Raw genomic sequence first — 27,531 nt, forward strand, 5'->3', positions numbered from 1 at the left:
GAAAAATTTACAAACAAAATGTCGCAAATTTTCAAAAATAATTATTTATATTTTTCCTAGCTATAAAAACCTGACTCCTTTAATAATTAAAATCGATTTAAGTGCACCTAGATCTCTCAACTCTGCAATTGAAAACCGGGGTAGCGGCAGTAGGGGATTCAGAATAAGAAGATTCAATTGTTGTGGATGATGATTGAGCGAGTTGTATTTATTTATTCATGTATTCTACCAAGGCAATTCCGTAAAATACCTTTAAGGGGGGAGTAAGACATAAAAAAAAAAGTAAACAAAAGGGCTTTTCTTCTTTTAGCTCCTTTAAACCTGATTGGGGATTCAGCCAAGTTTGGTTGGTACTGCTAGAGTGCCACAGCCCACCCTCCCCCATCATCCACCACAATTCAAGCTTCATATTCAGAATTGCCTACTGCTGCTACCTCAAGGGTTAACATGGTAACCAGTGGAAAAACCAGGGCTTATCAGAACTGCATCTCAGTTGCTTGCCATCATTCATTCCTATTTCTGGCACGTTCTTTAGCCTCTCACATCTATCTTCCTATCACCTGGAGCTTTCTTTACTCAGTCCATCCACCCAGACCTTGGCCCTCCTCTTGTACTTCTCCCATCAACTCTTACATTCATTACCTTCTTCAATGTAAGTTAGCTTTGAAATTTGTGATATGTTCCTACACAAACAAACAGTCCTTTTAATGAGACTCTTTTTCAAGTGGGTGGACATCCCTATTACTGTACCAAACTGGCTGGCTAAAATCTCAAGATGGCTATGCTAAAACTGATAAGGTGCTAAGTAGCATAACATCTTAGACACCTTGCAAACCAGGGACGAAAATAGCCTCAGGTTCACGACCCAGGCAACCAAAGTCGTTACACAAGAAAATATTTCTTACACTAGTGAGTCTGTTATAAGGCCTATCAAAACCAATACATATACATCCTCCGACTCATAATGAGGATTGTGGAATGAACATTTCTATTTAACAGAAATAAAAACTGCTAGCTATCAGTGGTGTTTGCCTGTATCAATGTAAATCCAGCTTTATGAGGTTCCAACCTCTATACCCAAAAAGAAGGGGAGAATAGAGAAAATGAGCCTTAACACACTCACTCTCACCATACGTGCATTGTAAGCATCATCTTGGACATGATACTTTTGGTACCTCACGGAACATGACCAGTGGTCCAACTAGAAGGCTGCAGCTTCCATGTTACAGACCTACTAAGTGGAAATGAGGAAAAGAGAGATCATTAGGATCTTTCTTACAAAAAGACCTAGAGGAGTCATCCAGTTTCTTAACCTTCTTCTTAGAATCTTTGTTCTCCCTTCTTTTGGATACCTTCAAAAAGGATGAACAAGGGTCTTGTTACTTCTGAGCAGGAAACACCTTCAGGACACTGGATCCAAATGTAGATGCTTGGATAAAAAAAGCTTCAATGATGGATTGGTCCTCTCACAGGGCCATCCATAGACAAACTCTATTGGTGACAATCTGTAATTTTCAACATAGAGGATGCATCTTGTCGATCTTGATTAACTGTGCCTCTACATGTAAGGATCTAACAAAAAAGCTAAGTCAGTTACACCAGAATACTTTCCTTATGTTCAGCAACGGCTATTGGACTGGACTGTCCGAGGCCACGAAATTGGTGCACTTGCATGTCTTTTTTATCTATCCCATGTAAGTGGGGGAGTAAAGGGGGTTGAGTGTGTGTTGAGAACACAAACCCGTATGCCTATCAGTGAGCGAACTTGTGTCTGAATATATACGAGTGCACCAGTATGTGACTGCTCTAGGTTATATGGATTGCCAAAAGATTTTGAGTCCAAGTCCCCTACTCGCTCAGACATATTGCTCATGAGTGCAGATACTTAAAATTACATAACAATATACAGTGATGCCTCAGCATACGAAAGTAATCCGTTCAGGATACGGTTTCGTATGCTGATTTTTTCGTATCCTGAGTCGCGTTTTACATGTAAATAGCCTAATCCGTTCCAAGCCTTATGAAAAGACACCTTTTCTTTCATAAACACGCTAAACTGTAGTAATAAACATGCAATGCAGCCATTTCTATCATTCAATAATTAACCCAACCGTTAAAAACAGCCTAATCCATTCCAGAAACCACCATGAGATTATTAAATAATGTACAGTAGTTATAGCCTAGTTATCCCCTCCAAGCCCTAAGAAAACGGTCCGTTTTCTTTACTACTGTATAAAAGTTACGGTACTGTATGTAAAGCATTTGGATCAGTGGTGTATTGTTACCTGTACACCTAAATTAAGGGTTGATACCCTGAAAAAAAAGGTACAGTTAATAAACAAAAAAGTTGAAAATTTTTAAAATTACTCTCAGCGATGAGTTGGGATCTCGTAAGCTTTTCGTATCCTGAAATTTTTTTCGTATACTGGGGCATAAAAATTTTCGTATCCTGAATTTTTCGTAAGCAGAAACTTTCGTATCCAGAGGTATCACTGTACATAGAATAGGCTTTGATAAAAAAAAAAATATAACAGGCTCAAACAATTCAATTATATACATTAATCCCACATCAGTATCAAATTACTCTTCCCCATAATATAACTGAGTATATTGTGATGTATTTGGTCTTATATAACTCAATGCTTTAATGTCTTTTCAGTCATGGTGACTTCACACATATGATATACCTAAAATTTCTATTCTAAAGACTACTAAGAGAACACGAATTTTAAAAGTAATACTGTATGTATTTTTGCTAGGTATACAAACCAGAATCCTATAACCCTTTTACCCCCAAAGGACGTACTGGTACGTTTCACAAAAGCCATCCCTTTACCCCCATGGACGTACCAGTACGTCCTTGCAAAAAAATGCTATGAAATTTTTTTTTCATATTTTTGATGATTTTTTTAAAAAATTCTGGCATTTTCCAAGAGAATGAGACCAACCTGACCTCTCTATGACAAAAATTAAGGCTGTTAGAGCAATTTAAAAAAATATATATACTGTACTGCAAAATGTGCTGGGAAAAAAACAACCCCTTGGGGGTTAAGGGTTGTAAATTTCCAAATAGCCTGGGGGTAAAAGGGTTAAAATACATAGGCCTTCAGCAGAGCTGGAATAGATGGGAAATTTTATTCAAAGGACTTGAGTTTGTATAGATAAGAAAAACCTTTCATCCTTTTAAATATTGATATGTCTTCGGCAGCTCTGGAATTGCCATTAAATTGTTAACAAATTTGAGGTGGGGATGAAGCCCCACCCCCCCTGCAGTCACAGAATAGCCACTCTTGTCTTTGGCCGCAACCAGTGCGGACGTACTGTTGCGTTGCCCGACTTGTTTTTATTGCATTTTTTCTTTTTTTCCTCATGTTGATTATAAGCTAACGCACATCCTAAGGTAAGCAAGTGGTGAAGTGGATCCTCATGTGTTGTGTACATTTCTGAGGAAATGACACGAAGTAGCAGCCCCCAATACCTCCTTCAGGAAGAAAATGAACTTGAAGCATAAATTGTCTTGCATTGTGGTAGTTTCTTTGGCTTAGGAGGGAGTTACCTGATTAGGCCTGAGTGTCGCCTGCACCTGCATACTTGATAATTAGAACTAATCATCTGCCGGGTACACCTGGCACTGACAGTTTTCCGTGTAGTGGTTTCTGTTTTGGTGGAGGAAGTACTTGTAGCTTCCTTCTCCAAGGGAGTGCAGTCATAATTGGCTGCCCAGACCATAATTCCTTTGAGACAGCTAGTAAGAATGGTTTGCAATGGGAAACAGAGAAAGTTTATTCTCCCTCTCTTCTGCCTCCTTTTCTTCAAATACTTCCTTCCTGGAGAAGAAGAGAAAGAAAACAGTTGTGTGGGAAGACCTGTTACTAAAAGTACATTGGAATTTACAGTGTAGTGATCCCTCTCCTTCTTCAGGAGGGAGTGTCAGTTAAGGCTTAGGGGTATCGTTCATGACACCTCCTTTTGTCAATATGCACCTCACACATCAACTTGTATCTTCCAAGGTTAGCTAGCAATCTTCAGTGGGGTGACAGCAACTGCTGTTTTATCAATTGCAGGGAAATAGTCTTACCCAGACTGATCTCCAGCATCACATGGTAGGCCATTGGAGGTATCGTTCATGCAACTGCCTCGTGCCGGTGTGGAGCTCACACATCAACCTGTGCCTTTGGGGTCGGCTAGCAATCATAAGCTTGATGGGGCAGCCACCACTATTTCATCAGTTGCAGGTGAACAGTCCTACCCAGACCAATCTTCAGCACCTTATGGTAGGCTGATGTGGGTATCCTTCATACTACTGGTAGTCATCGACTTACGACTGTTCAAATTTACGATCACTTTTTAAATGTAATGTCACCAGTCTATTGGAAATAGTACACTTAAACTATTTTCTTAGAAATAATATATTTTTATATATGAAAATTAATAAATTTATCTTGGTAAGTTAGTATTTTCTTTTATTGATAATATACAGTATCCAATTTAAATGAAAAAAATTTTAAGAAAAGTTTTAATATCTGTCGAATCAATACTGTATCATATATCTGAAGAAGTCATATTTATAGAAAAACCGTGGAAAACCATTGGGCAAATCGAGTGATTTCCTTTCAACGGGCCATGGGGATTGAGCTGAGAGTGCTAGCACAGGTAATTTGAGCACCCGAATATTCACTGTATGAGTTGAGCAACTGCTTGTTCCAAGAAAACTCTCAGGTGAAAGGAATGTTTTCACCTTTAGTGCACACTGACCGAGCTAAGACAGCTTGCCAAGATCTCCAGGAGCTCTAAAGAGCTATAACACAATGATGTCAGAACACATTCGTGCTTCTGAGTCAGATAGACTACCAGGTTAGGACAATAGCTCACCCTTGTTACTGAGTCCGTTGAAAAACCTTGAGAGGTTGGCAAGCTCAGAAGCTTCTACCTGATTTCACACTGAGAGGCAGCTTGTTAAGCAAACCTTTCAAATGGCTAAAATAATTTGATCATCATCGGATTGGGAAGCAACTGGCTTCTAACAAGAGAGGATGAAAATGTTGAATAAACAACACTCGCTAAGACACGTGTTGCTCGCATATGTCCATCGAAAAACCTTGAAGGGTCGGACAATAAACACAGAGAGAAACAGACTTCCTCGTAGAGAAGTCTGACCCTGGTCAAAAACTTCATAGAAGTCTAAGTCTAAGGAAGTGAGAATGAGCTTTCACACTAGGCTAATCTAAGGAGTTAAACAGAACATGATAGCATTAATCAAGTTATCGACTCAAGGACAATATCCCTGAGACACTATAGTGTCATACCAGGAACAAAGACCAAGAGCATAGCTGGAATTTGCCCAGTTTCCTGCCAGCAGGGACAGAGATCTGTCTCCACTCATTGCTGAAATCAAAGTGGAGTTGTAGTGAATGAACGCGGAAGGGTGTGTGTATGCTTCCCTCCTATCGACTGGAAACAACCTATATGGTTATTATCACTTATTAAAAGTTTCAACAGCTGTGTTCCAGCTTCGCCAAAGTTACACTACTACATAAAAAACGAAGGTTTGTATTAGTGTCGGAACAACTCTTTGCTATGGTACTGTACTTACTCGGCGCCCGTTTTCAACTCTCTGATCTGGGCATGGCAGGTAATGGAGGTACTGTATAGTGGTCCCTCAGAGGGGAGTATATTTTTGTGAAGTTGGCACTTCTGAATTAATAGCCTTTAAGTTTTCAAGGGAAGGATTCAAAGAAATCATGAAGAATTAAAAATGATGTTATCCTATTTAATGATTTACTAGTGATTACTGTCTTCTTTCAATCAGTTCCATTATTCACAAGTGTTGGCTCACTTTTCTTTTCATTGTCTTACTCTTCCTAAAATGAGAATTCAAATTGAGCAACACATACCTTGGCGGAAGAGGTGGTGTATCGGTTGCATTCTGTGGTTGACCCTGAGCAGCATTCTGGGATGGCTGAGGTGGTGAAATAGGAGCAGCAAGGATATCATAGTCATTGCCTGATGCCCCAGTTGATACAAAAGAATAGGACCCTCTTGACCAGGGATCAGCTCTCCATCTTGTCACTACAGTTTCTTTTGGCTGTTGATGATTAGATTATATTGATCCATACTTACATATATGCCAATCTTTATTAGAATATACATAATAGATTGTCTGAACAAAAATAGTTTTTTATATGATAAACTGGATTTATATAATTTTATCAATATAGATTATTGCAAGTTCATAACACTTGAAGTACACAGCCACTATAATGAATAATATTGTAAAATATAATACACTGTATATTATATATTTTAAGACGTCTCCAACAATTTGAAAGTCAGTTTTTTATCGGTGTAAAATGACACTTTAGGATTAATGCTAAGTAATTTACTTTTACACTAAAAAACATCAATTGTCAACAAAATATTAATAGTTATTCAAAGATGAAATGTACTGTACAAAGTTTCAGCCACTGAATCAACATGTTTATTGAAGAGTTTTATACTGTTAATCTTATAAATATGCTAAAAAGTTGAAAACAAAATTGTAAGGGAACAAATATGTTATTGGGGTTATTATTAGCATAATACCCACCTCTAAAGCCAGAAATTAGTAGACCAGTTTAAAGATTTTGATATTAAAATGGAGGTATTTTTTTATAAAGAATACACAGTTTGAACACTGGGTGTGATTGGTTTTAACATCTTTCATTAGTCCATGAAATTTTCCAATTAATAATGATGAGGTTTAAACATGTGAAATAATCACTGACAGGAATAACTGTATTTAACCTAGTCATAGCACAAACTTTATTAGCATAATTTCTCTTCCTACAAAGAGAGTTAGTCCTCATCTTTCAATATTTACAAAGAATTCCTCTAATATGTGGAATGTTAATCAAAGTCCCATACAAAATATTCATCTGTAAAAGAAGGGACAGTCAGCAGCCACTACATGCAATAAGCTCTCCAAGCCCTAAATGGCCACCAGTCGCATTTGAGTACCTGAGGGGGGGAGCAACACAGTTGCGTTTCACTTTAAAGAATACTTGTGTGATTTGATCATGTATACCAACAAAGAAATACTCTAAAATAGCCTTTACATAATCACGAAGAAAGACTACAATTGCAGGTGTCTCAGTTAATGGTGAGGTGAGAAGTAAGGAGAGCTACATCTCTTAAGTTGGGGGGGTGTTGAGGGGGGAGGGTAATGCCTCACCTAAGGAATGTCACCACTGGCTAAAGAGAATGGCATGGTTGCATAAAACATACTAAAATACCCCTTACCCAATAAGGAATAGAGGCCAGAACCACAGTCTTCATTGGTTGGCTGAGTGAAAGGAGGGGCTGAAATCATGGGGAGGAGCTTTTATAGTAAAATATAATTTGGTGTGATATACAACCATGTGTTGTACTCTTTGATAAGATAAAAAAATGATTTTAACTACCATATGGTTTATATTTGTAAATGGCGTGTCCAGTACGGCAAATATTATTGTACCTAGCATGTTTTGATGTTAGGAGTACATCATCGTAGTGAAGAGATTTTTAAAAAATCCCTTTCACAAGCCCACTCCCTATAAGATCCAGCAGTAGCCTTCTAAATACCCCACAAAGAAGCCAGCTCCTGTTTCCCACCCAAAAACAGAGGTTTCATCAGGAGGAGTGGGGCCACCAATGTTACCTCTATCAAGGTCAGTCAAACTTGGTGTTTAATGCATAAGGAGGACAATGGAGATCCTTCAAGAGAAACAGAGGACCCAGTAAACCTTCATTTTTGGGAATATTGGATCTCTTCTCAGTGGGAACATAGTCTCAAAGGGGCTCCTCCACACCACAAGAACTCTACTCTTCTGTACACAAAATGATGAGGAAAGGAGTACAGTAATAGAAAGGTGCAGGTTTCTAAAAGCCTCTTCAGAGATGGGATCCACTCTATATCTCGGCTCTTGAGTGAGGAGACAGCAGGCTCTGTCTGGTGACGACTTTAAAATTATACTTGCAGAGATCCACATCTTCAGGAGGTAGTTTGTTTCAAAATACCCAGACCAAACAGTCTCTTTAAACATGAGAAATTTAGAAGTAATTGTATTTTTCCTAACAATACAAACCTTGAGCTCTTTATATATAATATACTTTCAGCAAAGCTGGAAACTAGCCTCAAGAATTTTAGTGAGGTATAAATATACATCGCTAGTTAGAGGGGGGGGTTTGGAGGTATTACTGGCTACCCCGCTCACACACATACACCTGTGCTATGCCGCCAATCACCCCTAGATGATTGCTCTCAAATGATCTCCCGGTTGTAACCAACTACTTTTGAAGGACAAGATTGAGATGTATCTTCAGTCACATACAGTATGTCAGCCGGGTAGCTGATGTATAAGTCTGGTTAATGGTTACGGACTAGTAACACAGACCAAAAAATTTTCCTATATATAAAGAAGGTTTCCCAAATCTCAGGGCAGAAATACCCTCTATCGGGTACCACACGGGAAAACAAAGATCGAGGTGCAGCCGAATGGTTCATTGTGCCCGATACTCGATTGGGTAATATCGATAAATATTCGCAAATGAGACCTCCTTCTCCCTGATGACAGGTATTCTTTATGCCTGGGATAAAGGAAGAGCTCCCTTGAGGGCAGACTACCTATGTCAAGGTAAGAGCCCTTGCTCCTCCTCACGAGTGTCTATTAGGCTGCGAGGGAAGTACATGCAACTGGCAAATCGAACAGCCTTTGTCATAGTATTAGCTTGCTTGCCCATCTGCGGGTGTGGCAAATCGTAACGTCTCTGCTCAGAATGAGTGCTCGTACACGAGCTTGAAGATCGTGAACACATGTTCATGTGGTGAGCACTTAAGGTAGCTCATGGAGTCGCTTACGGGAACACTGTTTGCGCGTCAAAGCAGATCACCATTGCTCAAAAGAAAATTATTGCTGACTAGTCCAAGCATTGTGAACATGTTCGTGGGCGTGCGTGCACCTATGAGGAGCACATGCAGCTAGCAAAGCAATCACAGTTCAGACCTTTGTCGGTAGTAGGCACTTGCCCGTCTGCCTCATGGGAGGGACAAGTATACCTGCAAGCAAGTGAATACTTGTTTGCTATCATTCGTAAATGTAAGCATAAGCTGATTTCGTCCCATCGGGAATAGAAGCTTCATGGAATAACCTCGAAGGGTTATGTCTTACATGACCGTTATGCCCTGAAGGCATGACAGAGTGAGGCAGAGATTATTATTATCATTATTTGCCAAGCTACAACCCTAGTTGGAAAAGCAGGATGCTATAAGCCCAGGGTCCCCAACAGGGAAAATAGCCCAGTGAGGAAAGGAAACAAGGAAAAATAAAATATTTTAAGAACTGTAACAACACTAAAATGAATATTTCCTATATAAACTATAAAAACCAGGGCAAGAGAAATTACATAGAATAATGTGCCTGAGTGTACCCTCAAGCAAGAAAACTAACCCAAGACAGTGGAAGACCATGGTAAAGAAGCTATGGCACTACCCAAGACTAGAGAACAATGGTTTGATTTTGGAGTGTCATTCTCCTAGAAGAGCTGCTTACCATAGCTAAAGAGTCTCTTCTACCCTTACCAAGAGGAAAGTAGCCACTGAACAATTACAGTGCAGTAGTTAACCCCTAGGGTGAAGAAGAATTGTTTGGTAATCTCGGTGTTGTCAAGTGTATGAGAATAGAGGAGAATCTGTAAAGAATAGGTCAGACTATTCGGTGTATGTGTAGGCAAAGGGAAAGAACCATGACCAGAGAGAAGGATCCACTGTAGTACTGTCTGACCAGTCAAAGGACCCCATAACTCTTTAACGGTAGTATCTCAATGGGCAGCTGGTGCCCTGGCCAACCTACTACCTACAAAGGATCAGAGGCTGGCAACATGTGAGAGTTCCTAAGAGTTCTCTATCTCGTACAGAGGAGTAATCAGAGAATTTGTCTCACAAGACTCGGTGTTCTCCATACCAAGGTGGGAAGTGGCGGCTGCTAGCGGTCGGAAAGCATTCATATCTATGGCAATAACACCGCAATATTATGCCTAACGAGACTCATTGTGCCCTAGGGGCACAGCGGTGGGATGCAGTGGCCGCAAGCAGTTAGCAGGCATTCCCGTCTGCGGCAAAAACCCGGGGGATTGTACTGACGCAAGTTCACATCTTGCAATTGTAAAGGTGAGAGCTCATGCACAACCAAAGTATCTTGTGCTAGAACCTCACTAAGAAGGTGTTAGCGAGTAACTGTAGTTGCGCAGACATTGTCTGCGAGAGGAGCTTGCCTGAGCACATCGATAACAGCGTTTGAGCAGCCGCTCGTCTGCAAGAGACACTGACTCGCGAGGGTTTGTTCCTTCATGCATGGGACAAACACTTATCATCACTCCCGGAGGAGGTCTGTCGAGTAGTCTAATATGCTCCTGAATTAGGAGGCATGAGTAAGACTGGAAAAAAGGTTTTTCTGTGTGTTAACACAGCAGGAAAACTAAACTTTCCCTTGTAAGGGAAGGAAAACCAGAGGAGGAGATCCTGAAGGGCCTGTACTCACATAACTCCAAGAGCCTTGTTGTGCCCTATGGCCACGATAATTAGAGTTGGTGGCCACAAGCAATCAGCCAGCATCATCATCTACGGCAATAACCCCAAAGGATTATAGCTGACAAGGCCTGTTGTGCCCCAGGGGCGTGATGTGATACGTAACCGCAAGCGGTTGGCAGGTATCATAATCTGTGGCAATAACCAGGAAGGGTTATACCTCACAAGGAAGTTTGTGCCCCAACAGGCACAATGTAGGTAATAACCGGGAAGAGTTATAGCCTACAAGTAGTTTCTCCCTTGTAAGAGATAGAAATCATGAGGGCCTGGCCTCACAAAGCTCCAAGAGTTTTGTTGTGTCCAAAGACACGATGTCGTTAATAACCCCTAAGAGTTAAAGCCTAAGAGACTCGTCGATGGGAGAGGCAGCAACTGCAAGTAGTCGAGATGCATCACCATCTGCGGCAAAGACCTAAAAGGGAAAATGCTCATGAGACTCATTTGTATTCTGAGGGTACGTCAGCGATGAGCAGGAACTGCAAGCAGTCACCTAACCCCTCGTCGCCAAGCTTCAAAGAGCAAGAGCGAGGCATGGAATCCAACTCCCGCCGGAGGAATATCCCGGGGGGGAAAACACTCAGGTGAAGGCAGTCTCTCCCGCGGGCGGGAAAGGCGACCGACACCCTGGTGGCGTTGCAGGCAATTCTCCCCGCAAGCGGGAAGATTGCTGGACAGTGGCTGATGGAGAGTAACTTTCGTTCAAGCAGCTTCTGGGTCACCTTCGTACTCCAGTATTAGGAGGAATGTGGGAGAAAACCCAGACTAGTAACTCCGAGGAGTACCGGTTGTAACTACTCCTGTTCGTATGCTGGAGCTGTAGGAAAGAAGGTAGCAATGCATACAGAGCTATAGCTAAGGGCATTAGGAAACTGTTGGTGTATTACCTCCTGATTCTCTGAAAGGATAACTGTAGTTAATCCTTAGGGAGGCAGATATGCTCTCCCACTGTGCACTGAACTGTAACACGCAAAAAACCATTCCTTAGCAGGGGAGACCCGAAAGCCCCTAGCAGGTAGGAGTTGCCACAAGCAGTAACAAGAGACTTCCCCGGTGGTGGACACCATTGCTTGGCTAAGGAAAGCGACAGTGTCTGCACCTAGGGGCTGTCCAGGGGTCAACAGAGCTCTAACGGTACTTACCTCAAGAGTAACTATCACTCTTACTTGACTGTCCACCGGAGGAGAACGAGCAAGCAGAGTCAGAGTGGAAGGGATTAGGCCAACGTAGAAGGAAGCAGGGGTTTCTTTGCCTTCGAGGAAGACCCAGAAGGAGAAGAATCCCTTTTAGACTTCCTCTTCTGCCACCAACCAAATTTCACCCACTGGGAGGATGGTCACTCCCGACACAAGTGACAAGGAGAGTCCTATGCACTACAGAGACTGCATGCAAGATGAAGGGAATGGGGAACAGCTTCAAAGGTGTCGCATTTGACATTCAAGGCCAGTCAAGCCCAGAAGACAGGAACCCTGAGACCCAAAGAAATCCTCAACAAGAAAAGTCAAAGCCAGTTTGTCAACAGGTTTGAGAGACGGAATGTTCACACTCCTCCGAGCCAAAAGCAAAAGTGGCGGTGTAGCACGTGTGTGTGAGAGAGGGGTAGCCGGCACTAACTCCCTCACTAAAGTCTTATGGCTAGTTTCCAGCTTTGCAGAAAGTATATTCCCTATAAAGAGCTCATGGTTTATATTGTAGTGTGTCAGAACAAAGGGGCTATCCATACCTTGATGACCTCCTTAATTAGAAAAAGCTGATCCTGTCTCCATCGCTAATACCCACAAGAGAAAAATTGCCTATCCATTAACATCCTTTGCTAATATTCAATTTTAGGACATCAAAAGTTTTCAAGGCTGTTCTGGCTATAGGGTGTTCATTGAATGCTACCTGAAACAAATCCACACAGTACAACATTCATGTGTGGTACTTAGTGCATCCATGACCCCTGCAGGAGTAGCTCAGACGGATAGCGGGGAGGGAAGGACCAAATCAACCATGTCCTTCAGAAGCAAAATAATGGAAGGTCAGGCAGCCAGTATTCATCAGTTATCCTTATGAAGTAAGAGTCAGACTTATTAGTTTTCCTTTTTACTCTAGGGTAAATGGGCATGAGCTTTAATTAATATTCCTCCCGTGGAGTCACAAAGGAGGGGGAGAAATAAAAGATGATTTTAGCATGATGACTACAAGGTAAGATTCATTTAAATAAATAAGAACACCATTAAGAAATAAATTTCTACCAAACATAAACCTCACCTTCTCGGAGGATTAATTCCCTCCCACTTTCAGAATATATACTATTAACAAAGTGCATGTCTGTAAACATAACACCATCAAGAAATAAACATATCAATCATGAACCTAATATTGTTAAGATTATTTTTGCATGAAAAAGATTCCTTATAAGAAGTGTGAAAAATTTACGTAGATTCTGTACTGGAGAATCAATAGAGTTTGAAAGACAAAAATGGGACCGTATGAATTACATGAGAAGACAAAAATGGAGCTGTATTTCAACACATTTCATTAATAAGATTTTAAAGTTAGGTTGCACTTATGTTAATAAACACTTTATGTATGAAAATAAGTGACCCAATAATCTTTAATCATGGTTAGAATAGTGCTATTTTTACTTTTAGATGCAGACATTTTGTTTTTAAAGTTTTATTAAAGTAACTGCCATTGTTCATTTCTAATTGTAATATAGTATCGCTTTTTTGAATATTCAAAGATGTTATGTTTTTGAAAAAGATATGACATGACATCCTTGCAGCTGCTCGTGTCACAGATTGAATACAGAGGTGGTGCGCATTCAAACAATGATATCCACAACAGATGTGATCAAGTCGGTCCCTTGGGATGATGTGCGCATCGTATATTTAATGTCATCCTAATTGCCAAACTTCCATTTTTATGTTTACAACTTGTTTATCATTAAAAAGGATGGGAAATTGGTACCCCATAAGAATGGATTTTTCAAATTATTTCCCCTGACATGGGAAATTTGTTTAGCTGTTTTTTTAGTAAGTTCAATAACAAAATATATCCTCCAAAATTTCAAATTTGTCATAAACTTCCATCCATCTGAGGTAAATGATTGGAAATTAAAAGTATAATAAAATATTACAGAAAACATAAATACTATACATATACATAAAATACAGTACAAATTACCTGAGGTACTGCTGAATTTCCGAATATACCCTTCAAAACCGCAATGCATCGGCCAACGATAACATCGTCACTGACATTTTCCATGATGGCAGCTGCTTCCCCAGCAACTAATGCAAGCAAAACTGGAGCTCTATATAGATTCCAGAAGAGGAAAAGTTCACCTGGAATGTTATAAGTTGAAAAGATATATCTATCGAGATCTAAGGCTCTTAAGTATAAATTTTTAATATTTCTAAACCTTATTTCCAAGTAAGGATCATGAATTTTCTATTTTAAATATATAACGCAAATCACTCAGGCCTTAAACTTACAATTAGTATCTGTCAAGTCTTCATCATATTTACATACATACCTCTACTTGCTGTTGTGGATCCTACATGACCAAATAGGTTGGCATTAGGATCCCAAAACACTCGGTCAAAGCATAAAACAACCTGAAAATTTATTTTTATAAACAAATATTCATAACTGAATAATGTATAGGAGAGGTATTTTATTTTTTCTAAACCTATCAGTGCAGTGAAGAAAATGAAACTATACATAGTGAATACTGTATATGGAATTTTATGAAAACCAATTTTCTCAACTTCCCATTACAGTACATGTATCTTGCAAGACCTCAAAGCATATTACTGTTTCAAATTTATGTGAACTATTCTACATCATATTTCATCTTAGACCTTCAGGATTAAAAATGGTGTTTTGAGGAAGGAAAATCCTAATTTTGGGGAGGTGCTGTTAGTTCCCAATGACTTCCCTGTAAAGGCTAGAACAAGGAATCCAATACATGACGACGACGAAAAAGATAAAAGAAAAAAAAAAAAAACCACACCACACACATTCTATTCCAAAAAGTGTGTCAGCCCCCTGTGGCCGCGGGGGTTTAAAAACAATTTGAATAGCGCCAACATATCCCTGCGTGTCGTAAGAGGCGACTAAAAGGGACGGGACGTGGGGGCTGGGAACCCCCTCTCCTGTATTATAATCCTGTGAGACATCAAAGAGGTGGAGCTGGGGGAGAGAGTGACTGCTCCCCGCACACTAGGTTTGGGGTGTTTGAATGTGCGTGGATGTAGCACGATAGAGAGTAAAAGATGTAAAATTGGAAGTATGTTTAGGAATAGAAGGATGGATATATTGACTTTGTGTGAGACAAAGATAAAAGGGAAAGGTGAAGAGATGTTTGGTGAAATGTTTGGTAGTGTCTGGGATTGAAAGAGGAAGAGCAAGAGGTGTGGCTTTATTGCTGAGTGAATGGATGACAGGTAAAGTAGTGGAATGGAAGGAGATATCATCTAGGTTAATGTGGGTAAGGGTTAGGTTGGGTAGGGAATGTTGGGCTTTTGTCAGTGCGAATGGGCCAGGTTGTAAGAAAAGTGAAGATGAGCGGAATGAGTTCAGGAATGAATTAACTAGGTGTGTAGAAGGACTAGGTAGAAGGAATTATGTAGTTGTCATGGGTGACTTAAATGCTAGAGTGGGCGCTGGAGAGGTAGGTGACATTGGGAAGTATGGCGTACCAGGTGAAAATGAGTGTGTTGAGAGACTGGTAGATATGTGTGTTGAGCAAGAGATGGTGATAAGTTCTAGCTTTTTCAAAAAGAAAGATAAAAACAAATATACATGGGTAAGAGTGGCAAATGGAAGAGTGGTAGAAAGGGCATTAATGGATTATGTGTTGATAACTAAAAGAATGTTTGGAAGATTGAAAGACATGTACGTGTTTAGGGGTATGGCTAACGATATGTCTCATCATTTCTTGGTGGAAGGAAAATTAGTTGTAGCAAAAGAATGGGGAAATAGAGTAAGTGGATGTAAAAGGGACCTAGTGAGGGTTGAAGAGCTAAGAAAACCGGGAGTAAAAAGTAAATATCAAGAAAGGTTGAAAATGACATACGACAAAGTGAAAGTAAGAGAAACTGGTAATTTAGAGGAGGAGTGGAAGTTAGTAAAAGAAAATTTTGTTGGTATTGCAAGTGATGTGTGTGGCAAGAAGTTTGTTGGAGGCAGCATGAGGAAGGGCAGTGAATGGTGGAATGAAGGAGTGAAGGTAAAAGTGGAAGAGAAAAAGAGGGCTTTTGAAGAATGGCTGCAGAGGTAATAGAGTAGAGAAGTATGAAAGATATAGAGAGAAAAATGTGGAAGTAAAGCACAAGGTAAGTGAGGCAAAGAGGGCAGTTGACCTGAGGTGGGGTCAGGGATTGGGTTATTCATATGAAGAGAATAAGAAGAAGTTTTGGAAAGAAGTGAAGAGAGTAAGGAAGGCTGGTTCAAGAATTGAATAGACAGTGAAAGATGGAAATGGAAGGTTGTTAAAAGGAGAGGAGGCAAGGAAAAGGTGGGCGGAATATTTTGAAAGTTGACTGAATGTTGAGGATAATAGGGAGGCAGATATAATTGCTGTTGCAGGTGTTGAGGTGCCAGTGATGGGAGATGGAAATGAGAGAGATTACAAGAGAGGAAGTGAGGAGAGCACTAGATGAAACGAGAGTAGGAAAAGCATCTGGTATGGATGGTGTGAGAGCTGAGATGTTGAAGGAAGGGGGTGTGACTGTACTTGAATGGTTGGCGAGATTGTTTAATATGTGTTTTGTGTTGTCAATGGTACCAGTAGATTGGGTTTGTGCATGTATTGTACCACTATATACGGGTAAGGGAGATGTGCAGGAGTGTTGTAATTCAAGGGGTATTAGTTTGTTGAGAGTAGTTGGAAAAGTGTATGGTAGAGTACTGATTAATATAGTCAGGTTCCAAATCTCATAAAAGTGATTTTTTAATTGGGGGTGGTAGTTTTCCTGCCAAAATTATGAAAATTCATATCTAGGGGTATTTTGATATGATAAATCCATTGCAGCATGGTGCCAAAGCGAGAAATGACCGGAAATGGATCAAAATGGCATCTGTTTCAAGATGGCTGCCATTTCGTGTAATATCTGTATAGATAAACATATTTTGTCAGTTTGACTGAACAAAGTGATCTACACTTAATATGTATACCTCAGTGAGTTCATTTTTAATGATTTAATTGAATGAACACATTCTTGTTGCCTTAAATCCAAGATGGCCGCCAAAACAGAGGGTTTAGACTATCTCTGTAATTTACGGAATTGTCTCCATTGATTGCAATTTTTCACAAATGATATGGAAACATCAGTACTGATTTTGAACAATGTTACACAGATTGCAGCATCACAATTAGTAGTTTTTAATAACATATAGTTATATGTAATGAATATATTTTATTGTAACTGGTACTACTTCACATGGGATACGATATTATGTTGAACTAGGTATCAAAAAGTAGTCTAGCTGCGGGCGGCTAATGCAGGTGCAACTGATGATAAACTTAAACAAAAGTGCACACAGGCTCAAAAGTTAAAACTTAATTCACTTTTAACATAAAACATTTGCTAATTTTTTAAACTGTCCACAACTGCTAAAACAAACTAGACAAAATTATTTATGCATGGCTGGTCTTCTTTGGATCTCTTATGACAAAGGATTGTACATTGAAGTTTAGATTTGAAACAACTGCACTTGTTTGATTGGCAGCCAGTTTTACAATTACATGACACCATTTCAATGACAGCGTCTGGAATGGGATGATTTGTCATCATAACTGGTATCAATTTCTGTTTCTCACTATCTAAGTTGAACCCCACGGAGATCAGAGCATTTGTTTTCATTTCAAGTACAGGCTCAGTAGCATTTTGCCATACATGCGCTTGAAGGAAGGCACGAGAGATGTGCAGCCGAGCTGCATCACTAGTAGGGGGTATTTCTTCTGGGCGATTGGTAGTCAATATACTCTTAACTCGCATGGCGTCCAACGATGATGACTGGTTGTCTTTGTACAATCTGCACATGAAGACTTCAACGTGCTTGTAGTCAATTTCAGATGGGCTTTTAAGGTTAGTATTGTCCAGAAGATTGTGGAAATCCTTAAAAGTATTCCATGCAGTTGATTTGCCAATGCCATATATATAACTCGTGGTATCACATCCAGTTAAAGAGTGAAGAAGGGGGATAGATATAGGATCCATGCCTTGGCTTATGATTCCTTCTACCACAAATTTGATGTCTGTGATCTCTTGTTCTTTTCCAATCTGCTGCTGTAAATACACTTTCCTATTTCCAAAATGTTTGTAGTTGGCAAGAAGAATCACAAATACATCAGTATCCTGTGACACTACCACAATATGTTCCGCGGTTGAATTGACTATGCTTAATACCATACGGGTATCTGCTTCCTCATGGTCAGACTCCATGCTATCTAACTGTATGCCCAAAGAGGATGAACGGACATCCATGGGGTCTTCAAATGCCCCAGAGACAACAATAATCTTATCTTGAGGTGCATTTTTGATGAGAGTATCACCAAGGAGCTGCTGCAGAGCAATCTTGTTATCATTTATGCTCAAAAAGCTTTTGAAGTTGTCACCTTGAGGCAGGTTTACTTCTGGGGAAATTACTTTTGGCACCGCTTTGCGTTTTTGTTTTCTTTTTCCTTGTTTGTCTTTGGATTTAGAGGCCCTAGCACTTCGTGTGTCATCTTTGATGGAAGTTCCATCATAGCGGTCCATCACAATGTCTATCCTTGTGCTTGGAAACTTATATACCCCCTTGCAGTACTCTGTAGCAAATTCTCCGAATGTACTAATCGATTTAGTTGAAACCCTGTAGACATACGCCATCCCATCAACAACATGCTGTGAAGAAGTGGGGTCTATTTGGGGAACAATTTGGGAAGGCTGAACTTTTGCAGTTTCACAAATGTTGTTGACTAGATCTGACTTGTTTCCTTTCCTCATGGTCTTATCTGTATAAAATAGTGCAATGGGGACAGACATCATTTCATGCTTTGCGATATGTTGCAGATCTACTGGCCTTCCAGCTTCATATGCTACACAGAGACGCTGTAGCACACCTCTGTTTGCATTTACAACTTTATTTTGCTGAGAGCCTGTTTGGTCCACTTCAAATAAGTTAGAAAAAGTGGGACTTTTCATTTTCTTCATTGCAGCACTGAATAGTACACTTGGTTTAGACTGTCCAATAGCGCGAACAAGCCTTTCCTTCATAAACCTTTTCACCTCTTCCTGGCCTTTAGATTCACTTTCTAATAATGACTCTTCAATGTGGGGAGGAGCTACATCTTTATTGATGATTTGGCCTGACTTCTAAGGAATACTCTTCCAGAATTATCCAAACCACCCATGTCCATATCAGTAGCGTCTGCATTATCAGAAAAACGGTCGAGTTTAAGTTTGCTCATGAAATTAGGCCTACATTCACGGTGCCATACTAGCTTGGGATGATCAGTTTCCTGAAAGATATCATCTAGTATAGCCAACGCCGCTGTTATGCAGGCTGGCCTCTCTACCTTGTTTTTCCAGAGTTCACATTGTGATTTTATGTCTTGAATATTTGTAACATCAGAAACAGGCTTATTTTTCCTAAACTTTGTCTTTGGGTCCTTCTTATCATTTTGACAAACAAAGCACTTCTGCTCATAATCAAACCGTGCTGGGCGCTTGGCCGATGACGCCATATCCCTAGTTATTATACTTCTACGATGCAGTTATTTCACAACCTATTGCTGAAATGAGAACATATTATTACCCCAAACTATCTATACTAATATAATTTATATGAAAACATCATAAACATTGTCCTGTAAAATGAATAATCAGTTTGATTTTGTGAATATTTAAACAAAAAATGTAGAAATTCAAAAAATAAAGGGCAATGTTAACGTATACATTTTAGTGGCCATCTTGAATTTAAGACTACACAAATTCATAAAATCAATAAAATTACTTGAAATAGACTCGTTTAGTCCCAAACAGTAAAAACAGATAATTTTGTTCAATGAAATGGACAAAATATTGTTATCTTCGCAGAAATGGTACGAAATGGCTGCCATCTTTAAATGGACGCCATTTTGAGCCATTTCTGTTCATTTTTCGCTTTGGCACCATGTTGCAATGGATTTGTCATGTCAAAATCTCCCAAGATAGAAAATTTCATAATTTTGGCAGAAAAACTACCACCCCAATGGAATTTTTAGTTTTGGACCCTGACTAATAGGATTAAGGATAAAACAGAGAATATAATCTTAGAAGTACAGGGTGGTTTTAGAAGAGATAGGGGTTGCATGAATCAGATATTTACAGTTAGGCAGATATACGAGAAATATTCAGCAAAATGTAAGGAGGTGTATGTTGCGTTTATGGATCTGGAGAAAGCGTATGATAGAGTTGATAGGGAAGCAATGTGGAATGTGATGAGGTTATATAGAGTTGGTGGAAGGTTGTTGCAAGCAGTGAAAAGTTTCTACAAAGGTAGTAAAGTATGTGTTAGGATAGGAAATGAAGTGAGCGATTGGTTTCCGGTGAGAGTAGGGCCGAGACAGGGATGTGTGATGTCGCCGTGGTTGTTTAACTGGTATGTTGATGGAGTGGTGAGAGACGTGAATGCTCGAGTGCTTGGACGAGGATTGAAACTGGTAGACGAGAATGACCATGAATGGGAGGTAAATCAGTTGTTGTTTGCGGATGATACTGTACTGGTTGCAGACACAGAAGAGAAGCTTGGCCGATTAGTGACAGAATTTGAAAGGGTGTGTGAGAGAAGGAAGTTGAGAGTTAAAAGTGGGTAAGTGTAAGATTATGAGATGTACAAGAAGGGAAGGTGGTGCGAGGTTGAATGGAGAGTTACCTGAGGAGGTGGATCAGTTTAAGTACTTGGGGTCTGTTGTTGCAGCAAATGGTGCAGTGGAAGCAGATGTACATCAGAGAGTGAATGAAGGATGCAAAGTGTTGGGGGCAGTTAAGGGAGTAGTAAAAAATAGAGGGTTGGGCATGAATGTAAAGAGAGTTCTGTATGAGAAAGTGATTGTACCAACTGTGATGTATGGATCAGAGTTGTGGGGAATGAAAGTGACAGAGAGACAGAAATTAAATGTGTTTGAGATGAAGTGTCTAAGGAGTATGGCTGGTGTATCTCGAGTAGATAGGGTTAGGAACGAAGTAGTGAGGGTGAGAACGGGTGTAAGAAATGAGTTAGCAGCTAGAGTGGATATGAATGTGTTGAGGTGGTTTGGCCATGTTGAGAGAATGGAAAATGGCTGTCTGCTAAAGAAGGTGATGAATGCAAGAGTTGATGGGAGAAGTACAAGAGGAAGGCCAAGGTTCGGGTGGATGGATGGAGTGAAGGAAGCTCTGGGTGATAGGAGGATAGATGTGAGAGGCAAGAGAGCGTGCTAGAAATAGGAATGAATGGCGAGCGATTGTGACGCAGTTCCGGTAGGCCCTGCTGCTTCCTCCGGTGCCTTATATGACCGCGGAGGTAGCAGCAGTAGGGGCTCCAGTGTTATGAAGCTTCATCTGTGGTGGATAACGGGGGAGGGTGGGCTGTGGCACCCTAGCAGTACCAGCCGATGTTTGTTTCTCCTGCAGTAACCACCTTTTCAATCCAGGACAATGTCTAGGCCGGTTGGAGGGTCTTGGGAACTACACAGCACCTCCACAAAAATTGAAGTTTTCTTCATCAAAACCGTTTTTAGGGTACTAGGCTGCTGCGTGGTTCCCAAGAACTAATCCCAGAACATAAAACAAGGTAGACTCGTGCCCCACAATGGCAGTCACCTATAACCAAAAGAATGCTCTATTCATACTTAAATGTGAAAAGAGAAGATTAATAAGTCAACCCAGTCACCTCATGAGAGAAAATACCTGCAGACAGCAAGCTGGATACCATTCATGGTGCCTCTGCTATGGGACTCAGTTGAAGATTCCTTTCACTAATCCAATGTACACTACTAGTACCAGGATTGAGCAGAAAACCATACACTCATGTTGATCTACTTGAATGTGTTTCAGGTAGTGTCTTGTCAACACCCTGCTGTAATGCTCTGGATATCCTGAAATTGCATATTAGCAAGTAAGACAAATGAAGAAGCAATTTTTTTCTCACCAAGGGTTTTATTTCTGGAGAGTGGACTGGTCTTTTTGATGAAGGTCATGAAACACAAATAGGCCCTGTAGAAACTGACTTATTGAAACAGACTACTTTACTCATGATGCTGATATCTCCAAGTATGCTTGCTAGGTAGACCATGGACAGAGGTCACCATAACTAGGCTGTAAAGCCAAAATATAAAAAGGTCCCTCATCAGGAGATGTTTTTCATTCTTGGCCAAGAGAAGGTTCGGTATCAGTGTCAAGAGATATCTAGGAGTGAGTGTGAGGAACTCCCATTCTCTGAAGAGTGCTGCAAGTTCAGCAACTACCTTCCAAGGCTAAAACTATCAAAATTACAGCCTTCTGAAGTAGCTCTTTCACAGTAATATGGGAATTATCTAATTTGACAAAAAATAAAGCACTATATTCAATGACAAGTGCACTAAAAAGTTGGACCCACATTCGTGGCAAAACAAAATGCAGAGTAATTTTGTCAAAAGTATCCAAATCCAATCCACTTTATTAAAAAACTGCTTGAGGGATAATGTCAAGCCACATTAATAAGACAAAATGTTTTGTCTTAAACTTCTCATCTTCAAATAAATGGACCAGAAAGGAAGCCAAGTCCACGGTTATCCAGCATGGGGTCCTATTCCTAAGGAAGGCCATCCATACCTTCCACACTGACTGGTATTGCCTGGTGGAAGACCTCTCACAGCTCACTGAATAAGTGATGCTGTTAGCTAAGAAGCCTCTTCTACATATCTGGAAGAGAAAATCCAAATGTGAAGGTTCTGGGTCATAAAGGCGGAAACATGGATATCTATATCTGAATGTCAGATGCTGAATGAATGGAATCCATGGACTATATGGCCAAGATGAACCCCAAGCACAGGTGTCCCTCTAAGTCTGATAGGATTTAAAAAACTTTTGAAATATAATTTGGTGGATGATCATCTGTTCCAATCTGTTTAATCCAACTCTTGCAACTGCCTGAGAATCCCCATTTGGAGTTCCATAAGCAGAAAAGTCTGATTTTCCAATGTTACAAACAGTTCCCCTTTGGAGATCAAAAATAATTTTGAGGATCTAGTGGAAGGAGATCTGACTTAGGATCCACTCTGTATAGAGTGCTGTCTGATTACTAACTTTGATAGTTTTACAAACACCCTTAGAGCTGTATTGAGACCGAATAGCGTAATGCACTCTGAACCTGTACGAATTCTCCTAGCCATAAGCCTAAGGTAACACGGAAAACATTTAGCTAGATGGGAGCACAAGTAAACATCCTTGAGACCTACCGTACAGGCCCAAGACCTTAGTGTAGTAATTGCCAGACATGGACTAAGGTTGCCATTTTGGTCGTATCAGCGATGATGTGTTTATTGAGACGAGAGAAATCAATGATTAACGTTCTCTTGGGCAAATCCTTCTTTGAGACAGAAGATTTTCATAGGAAAAAGTCTGCCCTGTAATTAAAAAAAATCTACACTTCTTTATAGGTCTCTTCTCCAGAATTCTGACAAAGGAGCCTAATGCCAAGGTTTTGGACACCAATTTTATTTCATAGAAAGTTTAGATTTCCCAAACCAGTCCAAACCACTCGCGACAATAATATGTCCTCATTGAGAAAAGGTTAATCATTTTTTAAAGTGATGGCGACAACCCTCGACCTAAAGGCATTTTTTGTTAATCTTTTACCTCGCGAAAGGAAGTATCCAAAATTACTATAAGCTTCTGCTAAGAAGGTGGTTGTTGCTTCCCTTCTACCACCTTGAGAGAAATAAATACCAGGCTGAACAGGCCATGGGTTGAGCCTTTAGTAATGTCGGTCTCTTCGGACTCTGCCTCACTCTTCATCACGATTATAATCTTGCCCATGTAAAACCTCTTTCTTTTCTCTACTTCCTAGTAAGAGAAGTATAAGGTGCTAATGTGTTCGGCTTGGCTCTATCCACAATGGATTGAGGAAAAAGTGCTCACCAAGAGGAATCCTGTAAAGAACCTCCTCTACTTCCAGCTTTTCCTGATGATTAGATGTAAATACCTAGTGTCTTACCACTAACTTAATCTTGGCAAAGTTTTAGACAGCCTCATATGTAGGCTTACACAGTCACTGTGTATGTACATTTATTCCTAAATTTAGATTACTTTTTCTGTACTACATTAAAAATTAAAATCAATTTGTTTGTAAGCTTAAAATACTCTTATTACCCATATAGTCAACTTGCATTTACAAATAGAATACATAACTGGGAATGGTTATTTGTGGTTTAGCCTAGTGACAAGTAAATTTGACTCAAATTCTATTTAACTTCAAGTAGCCTCTCCTGGAACCAATTACTGATGTTAGGGTGAGGTATACCTGCATACATATACAAAAGAAAAGATGGCTAACAGCAATTGCCTGAGAATGCATGGTCTTCAGTGTTAATAATGATTCTTAGTAGGTAACGAGTCATCAGTTAACCGACGAATTTAGCATTGGAGATGCTGTGAAAGGCTTAATAAAGCCTGAATCCATGGGTTCCCCCACCCCCTTAACCATACTAAATCTGTGCTATGCACATTGATACAATGGCCATAAGGAAGGGAAGACGATATTTCCTTGGTATATCTCATTGTATGGGATTCCCTGTACTAGCCTTTACATGAAAGTCTTTTAGAACCATATTGCAGCTTAACCCCAAAATGACAAACATTTAAGGTAAGAAATACCATTTATATGTCAACGTAAAACAGATACTCGAGCCCGATAATTGTTAAAAAATGTGACTAAATGAACAACGTAAAATAAGATAACAAAATAAAAAATCACCTTATTAAGATTTCCAAATCCAAGTCTGTTAATGGCATCAACTTTCCACTGAGGGAGAGGTGGGTTGAAGGTCACAGTATGAGGCGAACTCTGATTAGAACACATGGACTGCTTAAGAACGCCAAGTGGAAGTGTACATAACACAGCATCAGCTGGAAAATAAAACTTTGATTAACAGAGCTACAGAACACAGCTACTTCAACATACTTCTATTAAGGTTTATGAAAATCCATAACAGATTTGATTTATAAATTTGGAGTACATAACCATGCATTGGGCCTGTGAACCCATTCAGCACCCAGAAAAAACCCTGCAGTTACACTGAAATAAAAGTTAGTAGAGGTTAGACAACAAAATGGAAGGAAAAAAGGTGGGAACAGAGGCAAAGTAGAGGGAGCTAAAGGAAAGCAACAAAGACCCTTAAGTAATACCTATATTATTAATATTATCATTATTATTATAATTATTTGCTAAGCTACAGCCCTAGCTAGAAAAGCAGGATGCTATAAGCCCAGGGGCTCCAAAAGGGAAAATAGCCCAGTGAGGAAAGAAAACTAGGAAAAATAAAATATTTTAAGAACAGTAATAACACTAAAATAAAATTTCCTTTAACAAAACAAGAGGAAGAGAAATACGATAAAATAGTGCCTGAATGTACCCTCAAACAAGAGAACTCTAATCCAAGATAGTAGAAAACCATGGTACAGAGGCTAAGTACTACTCAGGACTAGAGAACAATGGTTTCATCTTGGAGTGTCCTTCTCCTAGAAGAGCTGCGGTAGTTAACCCCTTAAGAGAAGAATTATTTTGTAATTTCAGTGTTGTCAGGTGTATGAGAACAGAGGAGAATATGTAAAGACTAGGCCAGACTATTCGGTGTGTGTGTTATTATTATTACTTGCTAAGCTACAACACTAGTTGGAAAAATGGAGTGTCCTTCTCCTAGAAGAGCTGCGGTAGTTAACCCCTTAAGAGAAGAATTATTTTGTAATTTCAGTGTTGTCAGGTGTATGAGAACAGAGGAGAATATGTAAAGACTAGGCCAGACTATTCGGTGTGTGTGTTATTATTATTACTTGCTAAGCTACAACACTAGTTGGAAAAACAAGATGCTATAAGCCCTGGGGCTCCAACAGGGAAAATAGCCCAGTGAGGAAAGGAAACAGTAACAGCATTAAAATGAATATTTCCTATATAAACTATAAAAACTTTAACAAAACAAGAGGAAGGGAAATGAGATAGAATAGTGTGCCCGAGTGTACCCTCAAACAAGAGAACTCTAACCCAAGACAGTGGAAGACCATGGTACAGAGGCTATGGCACTACCCAAGACTAGAGAACAATGGTTTGGTTTTGGAGTCCCCTTCTCCTAGAAGAGCTGCTTACCATAGCTAAAGAGTCTCTTCTACCCTTACCAAGAGGAATGTGGCCACTGAAAAATTACAGTGCAGTAGTTAACCCCTTGGGTGAAGAAGAATTGCCTAGTAATCTCGGTGTTGTCAGGTGTATGAGGACAGAAGAGAATCTGTAAAGAATATGCCAGACTATTCGGTGTATGTGGAGGCAAAAGGAAAATGAACCAGAGAGAAGGATCCAATGTAGTACTGTCTGGCCAGTCAAAGGACCCCATAACTCTCTAGCGGTAGTATCTCAATGTACAGTATGGTGCACTGACAGCATTGCTCCCCTACAGGACAACTGTAATGGTACATACATACATATACCAAGGCACTTCCCCCAATTTTGGGGGGTAGCCGACATCAACAAATGAAACAAGAACAAAAAAGGGGACCTCTACTCTCTACGTTCCTCCCAGCCTGACAAGGGACTCAACCGAGTTCAGCTGGTACTACTAGGGTGCCACAGCCCACCCTCCCCCGTTATCCACCACAGATGAAGCTTCATAATGCTGAATCCCCTACTGCTCCTACCTCCGCAGTCATCTAAGGCATCGGAGGAAGCAGCAGGGCCTACCGGAACTGCGTCACAATCGCTCGCCATTCATTCCTATTTCTAGCACGCTCTCTTGCCTCTCTCACATCTATCCTCCTATCACCCAGAGCTTCCTTCACTCCATCCACCCACCCAAACCTTGGCCTTCCTCTTGTACTTCTCCCATCAACTCTTGCATTCATCACCTTCTTTAGCAGACTGTAATGGTAATCATACAATAAAATATAATTTGTTTCCCCAGAAACCTATCACTTAGAATTAGTCCTTGTTATGATTGGAAAATTGTCAAGGATACATGTTTTTCTAAAAACATAAGTTAGCCAGTAGTACTGCCCATGTATAAGCGGTCTGTCTTCAGTGACATAATTTTCCTATCTGTGCAGGTGTTAATTACCTCAAGAAATCCCCAAGACAAAATGTGGCCTTTCACAGAATGTGTGCATGTACTTGGCCTTTCATATTTAGTTGTAATCTATTTGCATTTCATTTCAGTGGTGTGATTATTGGTAAACTGTTACAATACTTTACATTTTGTTTTGTTTACCCAAATTCTTCAGAGAAGAATGGGCGAGAGAAATTAGTTTGTGTATTAATTGTTTGTAGAGAGTAAGACTAGGTATAATTGAAGATTTGTTGATTTTTTTTTTTTTTTTTTTTTTTTTTTTTTTTTTTTTTTTTTTTTTTTTTTTTTTTTTTTGTTAGATAGATAAGGACAGTGGACAGTAGCAAAAATCTTGAGCAATTTGTTTTTATTCTGACTGTAGGAGATGACAATAATTTGAATGCTTTTGTATTTATTTACTATCATATTCAAAGTATTATTATTTATTTATTCCCAAGTATTATGTCATCTTCGCTTAGTGGGTTGGGAATAATTGGACCGGTTGTTCATATTTCTTCATTTTGATTATAGTGTTATAGCTAGGAGTGTTCTTAAGTGCTTATTTTCTAATGTATTCAGTTGAAGATCACATTTCCTCTTTTGATATTCTTATCCGTTTTAATAGAAAAGTAGCTGATTACTGGAA

At 39.8% G+C, this 27,531-nt stretch overlaps 1 protein-coding gene across 1 annotated transcript in view; it reads right to left on the reverse strand.

Annotated features, from left to right (window-relative positions):
• LOC137622980 (lysine-specific histone demethylase 1A-like) overlaps positions 1 to 27,531 on the reverse strand; it is a 101,454-nt gene that overhangs the window by 697 nt on the left and 73,226 nt on the right. Inside the window, exons 12-15 of the mRNA XM_068353591.1 lie at positions 24,551 to 24,702; positions 14,121 to 14,202; positions 13,769 to 13,929; positions 5,895 to 6,085 (exon numbers count right to left, since the gene is read on the reverse strand). Of these exons, the coding sequence (XP_068209692.1) occupies positions 5,895 to 6,085; positions 13,769 to 13,929; positions 14,121 to 14,202; positions 24,551 to 24,702 (586 nt within the window). The remainder of the gene's footprint in view (positions 1 to 5,894; positions 6,086 to 13,768; positions 13,930 to 14,120; positions 14,203 to 24,550; positions 24,703 to 27,531) is intronic.

This window comes from Palaemon carinicauda, chromosome 30 (genome assembly GCF_036898095.1).
Source record: "Palaemon carinicauda isolate YSFRI2023 chromosome 30, ASM3689809v2, whole genome shotgun sequence".
Taxonomy (NCBI): domain Eukaryota; kingdom Metazoa; phylum Arthropoda; class Malacostraca; order Decapoda; family Palaemonidae; genus Palaemon; species Palaemon carinicauda.